Below are 14,991 nucleotides of genomic sequence, written 5' to 3'. Positions count from 1 at the left end.
AATAATGGAAATCGAGAATAATGAAGAAAGAAAACACAGAGAAAAGCACGTAAATAAAAAAGGAGAAAGAGAAGACAAGAAATTCGAAAAAGAAAACAGAATCTTTTCAAAAATTAAAAATCTGTTAGAGACGTATTTGCGCTTAATATCAATTAGAAGACTTGTAAAACTTGTACAGCAGAATTACTTGTATGTAGAGATGAATTCTTTTATTTTATAGTAACATAAAATTTTAATAACTAAAATTTATAAATAAATTTCTTAATTGGCTAAGAATTATATAATCTACGTATTTTATCTCATAAAAATAACAAAACATAATTCTTATTGTACTTGTCATCGTATGATCATATCATCAGACTGATAATCAATCTCTGGTTTTTCCCTCATAAGAAATGATGACGTAGAGTGATGCTTAAAAGATAGAAGCGAAGACCCAAGACCGAAGACCGTAAAAGAATGAATATTGATAGAGAATTCCACCGTAAAAGAAAACGAATCAATTTTGCGTAGGTAAACGTTTCGGTCTCTCTCTCTCTCTCTCTCTCTCTCTCTCTCTAACGAGCGTGTGCACTAAGGAACCTCTCGCTTCTCTCTGCACATTGCTGACTCACTCCATAGTCTCCACATTCATTCACAGGTTAACTAACTTTCAATCTTCACTCTCTCTCGCTCTCTCGCTGCAGCTGCAAGATAATACGACAAAGACTTGGAACCCTCAAATTCCCGTACATTTTTTGATCAACCCTTTTACTCTCTGAGTAGAAAGGGTAACCCCAAAGGTGTAAGCTTTTCTGCTTCTATTCGTCACGCAATGCCGGACGGAGAATCCTCTTCCGCCACGTCATCGCCGGAGATGGAGCCCCATTTAAGCGTCGCTGAATACTTGCTGCAGAACCTTAGTCTCTCTGAAGTCAAAGATCATGACGACCAAGCTGTTCAGAAAGACCCCAGAAAAATTGCCAGAAGGTAAGTGTCTTTGGTTTGTTATTGTTTTGGAGATATCATTATCGTCATCATCATCATTGTTATTCCAAGGACCAAGGTTAAGCCATGATGGAATCTTACGGTATTTCATAGTGATGTTAGCTGTGCAAGTGGTTTATTATGTGTTTGGTTAGTGAGAAATGGAGTATACAAAGTAAAGAAACTTATTGGGCGTTTCTAGATTCTTTGCATTGGGGCTATGCCAGCTAGTATTATTTTTGACAAAGACTGAAAATTTTTCGATCTATCAAAATATTCAACTCAGCATTTGTGTTTCTTTGATGTTGCGGAACAATGATTAAGCTTAAAGAATGTTGCTGATTTATAAATTTTATTGCAAGTATAGGGAGTTTGCTCATCTTTCTTGTTCCATGTGCCTTCTGGAACCCTTGGAATCTTACTGTTTTTGTTTTGCTCTTTCGGAAGGTACCAGTTGGAGCTGTGCAAAAAAGCATTAGAAGAAAATATAATTGTATATTTGGGGACAGGTTGTGGGAAGACCCACATTGCTGTGCTGCTTATGCATGCGATGGGTCATTTGATAAGGAAGCCCCAGAAAAATAAATGTATTTTTCTTGCCCCTACTGTGGCGCTTGTTCATCAGGTGATCTTCTTTACCTGTTGCTCAATTCAACATTATCTTTTTATTTGTTTATGGAGATCCAGAAAATTATTTTTATTTCCAAATCAACCTTTAACTAATCTGAGCATGCTTTGGTTCATCATTGCCATTTATTCTAATCTGATCATGTTTTTGTTTATCATTACCAATTATTCATTGATTTCTTCTGAAGTCATTTTTTTCAATAATCTATAGCAAGCGAAGGTTATAGAAGACTCGACTGATTTTAAGGTTGGGACTTTCTGTGGGAGCTCCAAGCGCTTGAAACGTCATCATGATTGGGAGCAGGAAATTGGACAGTATGAGGTGACAGTTGACAAATGGCAATGCTAGTTAAAATTAAATCACGTACAAGTAAAATTTTCCTATTGTATTATTGCACTATTGTATATGCAGGCATGTTGCAGCAACTTTGACCAAGGGGTGTTGAAAGAAAGTTGGAGATTAAAAAAAAAAAAAAGAATTAAACTTGATACATGGAAAAGTTGAATAAATTTAATCCCATTTTTAATCTGATGGGTTTTCTTTCTTCTGAAATTATAAGCTTTTTTTCCTTCTCACTCTTCAGGTTCTTGTCATGACCCCCCAGATATTATTGCACAACTTATCTCACTGTTTCATTAGGATGGACATGATTTCACTTTTGATATTTGATGAATGTCATCATGCTCAAGCCAAAAGCCAGCATCCTTATGCAGAAATCATGAAAGTATGTTATGCTTGTGCTCAAGTTCACTGAACTCAACATTAATTTTTGTATAACATCTTTCTGCTTCTATATATCTTTTTTTCTTTAACAGTTCAGAATTTGATATTTTGGTAGGTCTTCTACAAAAATAGTTCCAAAAGTGTTCCCCGCATTTTCGGCATGACTGCTTCCCCAGTTGTAGGAAAAGGTAAACATCCCTAAACTTGTTTACGTCAGTGGACCAATTTGATGATTATTTTTTAACATGAGATTGTTATTGTCAATATCTTGGTCTTCACATATATTTCTGTGAAGTGTGCATGCTGTGTCCCATGTATAACACATGGACACACTATCAAATTGGTGTTCATGCTTTCTAATTTGCTTTCACTGTTTTTCCTTCTGTGATATCAATATGCTGTCATATCATAAGATTATTTATTCATGCTTATTTCCCGTCCTTGTACATTATTAAAGGGTATGTATGCATGTTTCTTAGACATTGCAACTTTGCTAGATACCATCAGTGCACTTTTTCCCATTTTCTGAATGTGTGTATTCTTTTTCAGGGGCTTCCAATGAAGCAAATCTATCAAAAAGCATCAATAGTCTTGAACAAATACTTGATGCTAAGGTGGGCTATATACAGTACAATATGTCAAATTACTTAAAACTTTTGGTCATAACTTTTAAAGATAGTCTTGAATTGCCTACTTGTGCTGGTCTCAGATGCTGGGTGCTGTTGCTAATATCTAGTTATTTGGATCTCATTTATAGGTATACTCAGTTGAAGACAGGGAATTGCAATCTTTTGTGACCAATGCAACAATTTCTGTATATCATTATAGCTCAGTTGCAAATGGAACAGATAGCTTGTATACAACTTACCATGCAGATCTTGATCTGATCAAATATCAGGTACACTTTTGACATGGGTCTTAAGACAATTAGATAAACAAGCTTCATCAACACTGCTTTATTTTGTGCGAGCAGTGCATAGCAAGCCTCGGTAGGAATGTAGAAGATCACCAGAAACGGATGAACACAAAAAAACTTCTAAACAGGTTACATGAGAATGTTGGTTTCTGTCTGAGGAATCTTGGCATTTGGGGAGGACTGCAAGTAAGACTCTTGTATTATATCTTAAGCCCTCATGTAATCATTTGAATGGAAAATGATTATTCAATATTATCTTTAAATAATAGTATATAATGTACCATAGGCAAAAAATGTATTGTCACCATTTGTTCCCATTTGATGGTATGCCTTACCACCTGACAAATAATTAATAAAAAGTATGCCTGCAATATGCTGTGGGATTCTTCTTGTAGAGTTAAGGTTACATAATTTTAACAAAATTCTCAACTCTAAATAGATTCATGAAGAAATACCTGTCAAATAACCAAATAAAAAAACTATGCCTGCTCTTCTGAATTTTGTTCCTTGAAGACGATGGCCTAGCACTGATTATTGCGAGTGAAGTTAGATATGCTTTTCAACGATAAGGGGAAGTTCTTTGGTTTTAATCTCATTTATAATCTATCTTAGCTTACCATTGTTGATATTTTGTTCAATTATTATTTATGTATACTTTTTCTCTTCTCTAATATTCCTGTTAACCTTCTAAGGCTAGTCATATTCTTTTGAGGGGCGATCGTTCCGAGAGGCATAAATTAGTGGAGGCAGAAGGAAATTCAAGTGATGACTCCGTGTGTGATAAATATCTATCTCAGGCAGCTGAACTCTTTAACTCACGTCTGAAAGGTATTTAAACATTGCTTGATATTTTTTCAATAGTATCACTGCTGTTACCGAGGTCTTCTGACTTCCACTACTAAATCCTTACAATGTTGCACGTGCTTTTTCCATTTTACGATATATTAGGTTATTGTTTATCTGCCAATGAACGATCTCGTTATAATTTTTTTAAAGATATGTTTAAAACAGTATTCCTGCATTTTAAAATATGTTCCTTGTGAAAATGCTGTTATTTGTTTTGTCTATCTGTAGGTGACGGTGTATCTGATTTATCTTCTATGGAAATAATGAGAGAGCCCTTTTTCTCATCAAAACTTTTGCGCCTCGTTCAGATACTGTCCTCCTTTAGGTTGGCAATCAAGTCTCTCTCTCAAATCTCAAGTTTTGATAAAATTGTGTTTAGAGTATTCCTTTCAGATGTGTATTATATAGCATGTGCCACATTTATATACGACTTCTCATGGATCGGTTATGAATCTTATATATATGGACAAAATTTGCTTTGATATTTTGATTTCTTGATGCAACAGAACCAGAAACATATAGTCGATTGCAAGATCCATGTCATTTATATATAAATTCCCCTCGCTTGGTTATGGTCTTATTTATATGGTCAATATTGCTGTGATGTTTTGATTTCAGGATGCAACAGAACCCAAAATGTATCATTTTTGTTAATAGAATCGTGACTGCAAGATCCCTGTCATACATACTTAAGAAGCTGAAACTTCTAACACAATGGAGGAGTGATTTTCTAGTAGGAGTCCATGCTGGATTGAAGAGTATGTCACGCAAGACCATGAACATCATTGTTGAGAAGTTTCGCTCTGGTGAGGTAAATATTGGGTTTCACTCATTAGTTTTAAATATGTTATGTCATGGGGGTTCGGCTATATTTTTATGTTGGTTGCCGAAGACCTAACACAACCCTCCTCCTTTATCCGGGCTTGGGACCGGCTATGTACCGCAAGTGTAACATAGGCGGAGTTAGTTTTAAATATGTTATGTGAGCTCTGAAAAAGTCTGCAGGATTTTGTATACTTAGTTAGAAGTTCTGAGTTCTCAGTAATGTAATGGTGTGGCAAAACTGTGTAATCATTTGTTTTTATAAAGTAAATACTCTTCGATTTTACTGTTACCGACGCTCATTTGACAATAAGCACATTGAGAAAAATGCCAATGCCTTTTATATTGGAAACTATGAGAAAGCTTGAAGCTGCTGTGATTTCTTTGAAAAATATTTCACTTAAACTAAAATGCTGCTGCATGTAGGATCAAGAATTTTGTTGTTGAAGCTGCCTTGTGACGAGTGGTGCTCAAATGGGAACAAAATAATTATGATGATGGCTTAAATATGTTAATATTGCATAGCTTGTCAAAGAGTTTAGTGATAATTAGTAATATGCATATCTGGCTTATGCTATTAACAGTTGAATCTATTGGTTGCAACAAAAGTGGGTGAAGAAGGACTTGACATTCAAACTTGTTGCCTTGTCATACGGTTTGATCTTCCTGAAACTGTTGCCAGCTTTATACAGTCAAGAGGCCGTGCACGTATGCCTCAGTCAGAATATGCATTTTTGGTGGACAGGTAGCTTACCAGCAATACATTCTAAATTTAAATGTAATCCATTGGTTTAACTAATTTTGTATCTCATTATTACAGTGACAATAAGAAGGATCTTGATTTAATTGATGGTTTTGAGAAAGATGAATGCCGCATGAATATGGAAATTGCTGACCGTACATCAACCGAGACATACATAATCCCTGAGGAAAGAATATTCAGAGTAGATTCGTCTGGTGCTTCTGTCAGTTCTGGATATAGTATTTCATTACTTCACCAGTATTGTTCAAAGCTTCCACATGATGAGTATGTACTTATTTTAAGTTGGGCCTTTGTATGATATAGCCAGGACATTCATGGAACAACTCTCTGATATTTTAAGACATTATCTATCTTTTCAGGTACTTTGACCCCAAGCCAAGCTTTTATTACTTTGATGAAAAAGATGGGATAGTCTGCCACATAATATTTCCATCCAATGCACCAATACACTTAATTGTCAGTTCACCACAGTTGTCAATGGAAGCTTCCAAAAAGGATGCTTGCCTGAAAGCAATTCAAGAACTGTATGAAAAAGGTTCGTTAAGTGATTGTCTTTTGCCAAAGCAAGAGACTACAGAGCCAGAGGAGAAGGATTCAAGCCCATCTAATACAGTTGGTTGTGAAGGTCAAACTTTTGCTGTGCTCTATCATTTTGTTTAATTGTCTGGTTTTGTGTTGCCAAAAATGTACTTCATAGATTACCTGTCAATGAAGCTATTAACTAGATTGACAATTTTGACATGCTAGTCATTTTCAGGCTATTTCAATTCTTCATTGTCTGTCTTTGGTAATTATTATTGTATGTTGTATTCCTATTGCTTAAACATTTTAGCTTCAATCCATTGTCAATTTAGAAACTTATTTATTATTATCCAATCTTTTAAAATATTTTGACCACTTCAGCCCTTGTTAGCATGGTCAATCTTTTTTTTTTGGGTATGTTGCAACAAGTAATTGGAACTTGGAATATAGTAAGAAATTTAAATTGATAGTGGATCAAAATTACATCTGTCTTAGTCTTATATAAGCTTTGTTTGACACCATTTTGCTGCTTGTTTATGTTTTGGGTGTGTTTGTGTCAGATCTTAAGTGTCATATGCTTACAACATGCATTTATAGAGTGTCAACTAAAGTTGATCTTTCTTTTTTTTCTCTCCATTCTAGCATGGAAAAGCATAATGTGGACGAGGGCAAAATTCGAAAAAAGATAAAATACAGAAATTTTGAATATTCTAAAACAATTTTAAATTATGAATGAATAAAAACACAGGCAGGTGTGAAGCTTCTATGGCATATATATGCATATACACCATGTTTATTTTCCTAGCTATCAACTTATAATTCTAAAAATCTTTAAATATCATTCTGTTGTATTTCACTTTTTCCCCCTTTTTTGCAGATGACAAGTCAAGAGGAGAATTACATCAGATGTTAGTTCCTTCTCCCTTTAGAAAGTCTTGGATAAACGAAGAGAAAATTGTTCATCTCAACTCATACTACATAAAATTTTGCCCCTTTCCAGAGGATAGGGTTTACAAAAAGTTTGGTCTATTCATCATGACATGTCTTCCAGCAGAGGCTGAGAAACTGGAACTTGATCTTCATCTTGCTCATGGTAGATCTGTTATATCAACATTTGTTCCATTTGGAGTTGTAGAATTCGACAAAGATGAGGTAAATGCCATTTTATTTTGTGTTAAGCAAAAAAAAAAAAAAATAGAATTTTAAGTTTATGCTTGGACTCTTCCTCTTGCAGATTAAGATGGCTGAACATTTTCAAGAGATGTTCCTTAAAATTATCCTTGACCGATCAGAATTTGTTTCTGATCTTGTAACCCTGGGTAAAGGTGCTGAATCTCACAATGATTCATCAACCTTCTACCTTATGCTTCCAGTTGTATTGCAAGAATATGAAAATATTATGACTGTGGATTGGAAGACTGTGAGAAGATGCCTTTGTTCACCAATTTTCAAGTCTCCACCAGATGCTGTGGACCAAAATCCTTATCCTTCTGATTCATCACTTCAACTTGCCAATGGTAAAAGAAGCATAAAAGATGTTGAAAATAGTTTGGTATATGCCACACACAAAAAGCTCTTCTATTTTGTCACAAATGTGAACCATGAAAAGAATGGATTAAGTCCCAGTAAAGATTCAGGCACTTCAAGCTATGCGGACGACTTACTTGAAAAGTAGGTACCTATTTATTATTGGTTCATCCTTTATTTTTTCTTTTTGTACCCGAAATTCATGATTACTGGTAATACCATTTATATTTGTTGGATACGTTTTTAAACGGATACTCTTTTTTTTTTTTTCTAAATACTTGAAAGCACTGAAACCTGAGAAATGGGTACTTCTAAATGTTTATTTAAGTTGGGATTTAATATATTGTACTTAATATCTTTGACAAGAACCTTTCAATGTTTGTATCAGGTTTAGTATTCATCTCAAACACCCAGAACAGCGACTGCTGCATGCAAAGCCAGTTTTCAATCTGCACAACCTGCTGCATAATCGGAAGTATGAGGATACAGGTACCTTGTTGGATACTACTCTGCTGGTGGCTAAAATTTGTTGTTGTATTTTGATTGGGTTTATGACATTATATAGCTAAAATACTATCAAAATACCTCCTGTCCTGGGAACAGTCTGAATAAAGTCACTTACACTGATACAAGGATGTCGAAACAAATAACTGGATGAAGAAGGGTGTTTTACCTCTGTGAGGCAAATAACTATATAAGCATCGAAGCAGAGTGTGATTTGTCAATTTTCTATTTGTTAATTTTGTTACATCAATATCACATCAGCATCTAGCCACATTTACTTAATTAGGAGAGAGTAGGCGTATTGATTTTTTTATTTAAAAAATTCTTAGCTTCATAACCTGAAATGTTTAGAACCCTGATAATCCTATTTCTTCAGCCACCATAATGTATTTACATAATATTATAATTTGATAATTAATATTCTACATCTCCAATCTATCACCAGCTATGCTATTGTTGCAGTCATCGCTTCCTAGAACTACAGTCAAGGTTGTTTCACGGGTTTTAGATGAATTATGCTTAAGAACCTTCTTATCATCATTTTCCACTATGATTCTTGATTTGCCACACATAGGCTACCTTTTTTTCCTTCATTTAGTGATTTCGAGAACTGGTTGACCAAAAACCATAAGCCATTGAGGATGAGATTCCTTTTAACTTTCCATCATTTTAAATCTTAAGTAACTTTAATTAGTTATCTTAGATTATTGATGACTTTGTTTTTGCAATGCCTATACTTGTCCCAATAGGAGGACTATATCTAATATCCCATATTGTCTCTTCCCATTGATGGTAGGGAGAGAAGGATCATGATGACATGCCTGGGCATTTTTAAGAATTTCTTATTGACTATGAACTTTATGTCTTGATTTTGAATTTTTTTGTCTTCGGACTCTTCTCTCATGATTGTAATTTTAACTATCAATAACAGAGCCACAGGAGCTGGAGGAGTTCTTTGTTGATTTGCCTCCTGAGCTTTGCGAACTGAAAGTTGTGGGTTTTTCGAAGGATATGGGTAGTTCCATATCTTTGCTACCCTCAGTTATGCATCGTCTTGGAAACTTACTGGTTGCTATTGAACTCAAGCAAATGCTGTCTCAATTCTTCCCAGAGGCAGCTGAAATTAACTCCCATACAGTAAGGCCAGAGATACTTTTTATAGATATATAAGTACTATACTCTATTTCCTTCATTTGTTGTTGTTCTTGTACTGTGTGGAAGAATGTTGTGGTTTAGAGTTACTAACAGTTGTGACAACTACTAGATTCTTGAAGCTCTCACAACTGAGAAGTGTCAGGAACGGTTTTCGCTTGAAAGACTAGAAGTGCTTGGAGATGCTTTTCTCAAATTTGCTGTTGCACGCCATTTTTTCCTCACATATGACAGTCTTCACGAAGGAGACCTTACTGCACGGCGTTCTAATGTTGTAAATAATTCCAATTTGTATAAGTTGGCTCTTAAACGCAATTTGCAGGTGAAGTTACACTTTCAAGTTTCAACTGACATATTCAGTACCTATATAGCAAAATTGATTATTTTGGTCTCTCCTTTCTTTTGAATTTATATGATATACAGGGCAACTAATTTTGATCACTAGCTGTGTTGTCAAATAATTTAATATATATGCTAAAATTGGCTTGTAGATAAAAGACGAGCTTTGTGGGATTTGGATCTTCCTAATTTTTCTCTTTGATGACATCAAACCTTTGTTTAACAGAGAAGACAGCCACTTATAATATATAACTCTGATAGCTTGTTTTATACTAAATCTGAAAGAAATTCTTATATCTTCCACAGAAAAGATGACCATACTTGGAAGTACTAACAAGGATATATGGTCCTGAAAAATTGTAGAAAGTCTGAAAGGGTGAAAATATAGAAACTAACAGAAGGCTTGTAACTTTGCTTTTCATGTGTGTTCTATCTTGATAGAAGCTTTAGAATTCTTACTTTTGTTACCAACTTATCTCTACCTTCCTGCCTTATAATCCCAGGTCTATATACGTGATCAGGCGTTTGATCCCTGTCAATTCTACGCACTTGGCCGTCCTTGCCCAATAGTTTGCAACAATGAAACGGAAGAAAGTATACACTCATGTTTAAATTCTGTTAAGGAGCAAGGAAACTCAACTGAAATCCAGTGCAATAAAAATCACCACTGGCTATATAGAAAAACAATTGCTGATGCAGTTGAAGCTTTGGTCGGAGCATTTATAGTTGACAGTGGCTTTAAAGCTGCAATTGCATTTCTTACGTGGCTTGGCATACAAGTTGGTTTTGAAGCCTCACAATTGATTAATGTTTGCCGAGGAAGTGTTGGCTATATTCCTCTCTCTGCTGATGTAAACATTCTTTCCCTTGAAGATAAGTTGGGATATCACTTCATTCATAAGGGTCTGCTTCTTCAGGCATTTGTGCATCCTTCTTACAATAAGCATGGAGGAGGTTGCTACCAGGCAAGGCTCCTTTACTGTTGACCCCAATGTCTCAGTTCTGATAGGAACTATTTCTGTACTCTATAAATCTGAGAACTCCGATAAGACACTGATTATTTATCTGTTGTAACCTGACATTTCTTTTTTGCAGCGACTGGAGTTTCTTGGAGATGCTGTGCTGGATTTTTTGATTACTTCATACCTGTACTCAGCTTATCCCAAGCTAAAGCCTGGTCAATTGACGGATTTGAGATCGTTGTCTGTTAACAATAAGGCATTTGCCTGTGTTGCTGTGGATCGCAGTTTTGATAAATTTCTTTTATGTGATTCTAGCAACCTTTCTGAGGCAGTAAAAAAGTATGTGGACTATATTAGAAGACCTTTATCAAGTAATGTCAATGAAGGGCCGAAATGTCCAAAGGTACTAAGATCCATTTACATTTACTAATATGCATTATATTTCTTTTGCAATTACTGATCTAAGATGAGACTTCTAAAGTACTATACTTGAAACTTACTTTTGGAATTTTTTTTGGTCTATAGATGTTAGCTATTATTTTTCAAATTCTTTTTGGGTATTCAAATATTCAATTGGAACCCCTAACAGTGTATTGATTGATTATGCCAAGTTGTTATTGCATTTTTGGTTCTATGGTTTGGGTTATGGTCTTATGGACATGAGTAAACTCCTTTAAATGTTCAAATCAACAGTTCAAAAGGATGTTGTAGATATGTATTACTTCTTAATTATGCATAAATTATAATTTGTCTAAAATAACCTTTTTGGTTGTTTCAGGCTTTGGGTGACTTGGTGGAATCTTGTGTTGGTGCTATTCTTCTTGATTCAGGGTTCAATTTGTACAAAGTTTGGGAAATAATGACTTCATTCTTGGATCCAATCATGAAATTCTCATCTAACTTGCAGCTTAGTCCCAAGAGGGATCTGCAAGAACTATGCCAATCTCATAATTTGGACTTGCAACTCCAACCATCAAAATTGACTAAAATGTTTTCAGTTGAAGCAAAAGTGATTGTGAATGGTACATGTCAAACAGCAGTGGCAACCGGGCAAAGTAAAAAAGAGGCTACTAGAATTGCTTCACAGAAACTATTTTCAGAGCTAAAGGTAAAAATAGTATAGAGGGTCTGATTGGCTTCCATTTCTGGTGGCAAGTTCTGTCATAATGAGTTTCTTCATCATGCATTGGGTTAAAAAACTGTTAACTTTTAATAAGCATAATTATAGGTTGTGATGTATCAAAACAGCCAAAGAGATGCATTTTACTTTCCTCAGCGACAACTATAAATTGTTTATATTTACTATGGTCAGTGTTATTGGGTTTGGAACTTTGGATGTACAGGCTCAAGGCTGGAGACCAAGGTCAAAACCTTTGGAAGAAGTTTTAAAATCTACCTTTAAGGGGGAAGCAAAACTTATTGGCTATAATGAAACTCCCATTGATGTAACAGCAATTAATTCCATTGAGCACGTGATGGTTAATGGGAACTTAAGTAGCAACTCAGACCCGATAATTCGCCCCCTTCGTGAGGTGATTGGTATAAAACCTGTTGACCAAAAGGTTCAACATTCTTCTAAGGGACAGCCTAGTGGAACTTATGATAATCGTGATTGTGCCGGTGATTTATCGAGGACAGGTAATATAAAAACCGTACTTATGTCTTAAGATGCCAAATATTGTAGCTGGTGCCATTTGCTGTTAATCCCAAATAATTTTTCATTGTTCATTTAAAGGAACCGCAAGATCTCGATTGTATGAATTCTGTGCTGCTTCTTGCTGGAAACCACCAACATTTGAGTGCTGCAATGAAGGGGGACCAGATCACATGAAGTTGTGAGTACCTCATTAATTTATTCAATCTTTTAGTTACATATACTATTCTACCCAGATTTTGCTGCCTGAATTGGTTAAGTGCTTATAATAACCTCCTTCACTCAATTGATAGATTCACATACAAGGTGACCTTGGACATAGAAGAATCCCCAGATGTGATTTATGAATTCATTGGGGAACCAAAACCGAAGAAGAAAGACGCAGCAGAGTCCGCGGCTGAGGGTGTGTTTTGGTACCTGGAACGCACAGGTTACCTGCCTAATAAGCGTAACTAAACGTCTATTAGTCTAGATACACATTGTTACGAATATGCTTATGATTGATCATCAAAACGATTAGGTCATTCCAAAATCCTGAATGAGACACGGCCTACTCTGTTGTTGGTCAAAAAGGAACTTATGAGTGAGGGTGTGTTTTGGTACCTGGAACACGCAGGTTACCTGCCTAATAAGCGTAACTGAACCGACTCATAAGTTCCTTTTTGACCAACAACAGAGTAGGCCGTGTCTCATTCAGGATTTTGGAATGACCTAATCGTTTTGATGATCAATCAATCATAAGCATATTCGTAATAATGTGTATCTAGACTAATAGAGGTTTAGTGATTTGTTGCCAAGAGGAAAATTTAAGGATATTGTATAGTATTACTTCACTTGTGCAGCTGTGTCTAGGCAGTGTACTTGGTAATGGTATCAGTGTTAAGTGGATCATGAATTTGAAATGTAAATATTTGTGATTTGAATCTTGTGTTAATTTGTTTTCCCTAAATGATGACGCTATCGTGTGGTGTTGCTGTATGGATGCAAGTTGAGGTTCAATCGACTTGAAATCAATTTGGTGTGAATATCAAAATCTTTCAAACCTTAAATTTGACATTCACTTGTTTATTTTATTTATATTTTTTTTAATGTAAGAGCTCTTGATGTTTGAAGTTATATAGTGTGATTGGTTAATACTATATAGACTTTAAGTTTACGACAACTTTCTTTTAGAAATTCATTAGCGTAAAATTTCTTTTACTAATCTATTATATATTATTATATTTACAATCATGTTATACGCACTCATTTATTATAATTGAAATTAAATTTTTTTCTATTGAAATCAAAATCTTTTCTTCTAATAATTAAGAGTTTTTTTTCTTTTTTTTTTTTATTTTTCTCATTTCTTTATTTATTCTATCTTTTTTATATATCATTATCAATTACCAATTATAATTTTAATAATCAAAATATATAACATGATATTTTTTAATTACAATTAAGATTAAATTAAAACTGAAATATAGTAATATTTATATTATTAATTTAATAATATCAAAATGTATTACATGAAACTCTTTTATTAAAATTGAGATAAAATATTTTTTTTAAATTAATAAATTTTTTTCTGTCATCTTCTTATCTGCCTCTTTTCTTTACTCTATTTTTCTCTATCATTTTTACTTTATATATAAGTCTGTTCATACCCTGGCCCAATGTTAAGGGACCAGGTCCAATCGAAAGGCCTGATCCAATAGATTAAGCCTAGCAAAGCACCCACCTCCATTCAAGAGGTCGGTGTCAACCCCGACTTGGTACGAAGAAGTCGGTTGTGAGATTAGCTGGCAGATAAATACTCATTCAAATGGGTAACCGCCCCTGAAATCTCTCTAACCACTTCATAAAGCCATATCTTAACCTCCCTAAGATAATGGGACGGTTATTATCCTAAAGATACGGCACTACTCCAACGGTGGTTATTGGCTCACCACTATAAGTACACTGACACACCTCAGGTATTCCTAAGTCCAATACTCTCTAAGACCTGCTTGCACCCTTGCTAACTTAAGCATCGGAGTGTCCTTGCAGGTACCACCCCCCATTCCCACGCGAGCACAAGTCGGAAGGAGTTTCCCGAGTTGCGGACACACCCGAAAATCACTTCCATCACACACTTGGGCCGCCAAACGCCATCCGTATTATTAATCTCCGGTTACCTACCGTAACATTGGCGCCGTTGCCGGGGACCCGAGAGATCATTCAACGATGGCGGATAGATCCCACGAAGAAGGCCATGCGGAAACAGATTCTGAGCAAGAGAATCTAGACGTAGGCCATGGCAATGAAGACAATGATCAACACCGAGAGGGTACCTCCGGAGTAAAGAATCCGAAGGTAAATTCCTCAGATGGACGTGAATCAGAAAAAGGCGGACCGTCTCATGTAACCGAACTAATGAGTTTGGTTCATAGTCGCCTGGAACAGTTGGAACAAGAGCGGGAGAGGCAAAAGGAAACCGAAAGATACCTTAAAGAGGAGATGGAACGACGAAAAGAGTTAGAAAGAAAACTCTTACAACTAGAATCCTCCCTCAAAAACTCCCGCGATGAAGGAGAAGATCGACTCCCGGGAGGAGAAGATCCCTTCAGTGAGGACATAATGAGGGCGAAAGTTCCAGGGAACTTTAAAAGCCCTGATATGGACCTCTATGATGGAACTACGGAT

General features: G+C 35.5%; 1 protein-coding gene across 1 annotated transcript; it reads left to right on the top strand.

The window, feature by feature from the left end:
- Positions 1 to 412: 412 nt before the first annotated feature.
- LOC130968560 (dicer-like protein 4) lies at positions 413 to 13,463 on the top strand. Its single transcript, XM_057893907.1, has 26 exons — positions 413 to 513; positions 687 to 969; positions 1,414 to 1,591; positions 1,805 to 1,915; positions 2,178 to 2,318; positions 2,433 to 2,505; positions 2,867 to 2,931; positions 3,075 to 3,215; positions 3,291 to 3,419; positions 3,926 to 4,061; positions 4,308 to 4,404; positions 4,698 to 4,890; positions 5,486 to 5,646; positions 5,722 to 5,928; positions 6,024 to 6,289; positions 7,064 to 7,338; positions 7,421 to 7,857; positions 8,102 to 8,202; positions 9,149 to 9,354; positions 9,482 to 9,691; positions 10,212 to 10,673; positions 10,804 to 11,073; positions 11,449 to 11,778; positions 12,014 to 12,308; positions 12,406 to 12,505; positions 12,618 to 13,463. Exons 2-26 carry the CDS (start codon positions 815 to 817, stop codon positions 12,778 to 12,780), a joined length of 4,902 nt encoding a protein of 1,633 aa, XP_057749890.1. The 5' UTR covers positions 413 to 513; positions 687 to 814; the 3' UTR covers positions 12,781 to 13,463.
- The last annotated feature ends 1,528 nt before the right edge of the window (positions 13,464 to 14,991 follow it).

This window comes from Arachis stenosperma, chromosome 1, assembly GCF_014773155.1.
Source record: "Arachis stenosperma cultivar V10309 chromosome 1, arast.V10309.gnm1.PFL2, whole genome shotgun sequence".
Classification (NCBI taxonomy): domain Eukaryota; kingdom Viridiplantae; phylum Streptophyta; class Magnoliopsida; order Fabales; family Fabaceae; genus Arachis; species Arachis stenosperma.
Note: the sequence above shows the minus strand (reverse complement) of the source record. Positions and strands in the feature narration are given on the sequence as shown.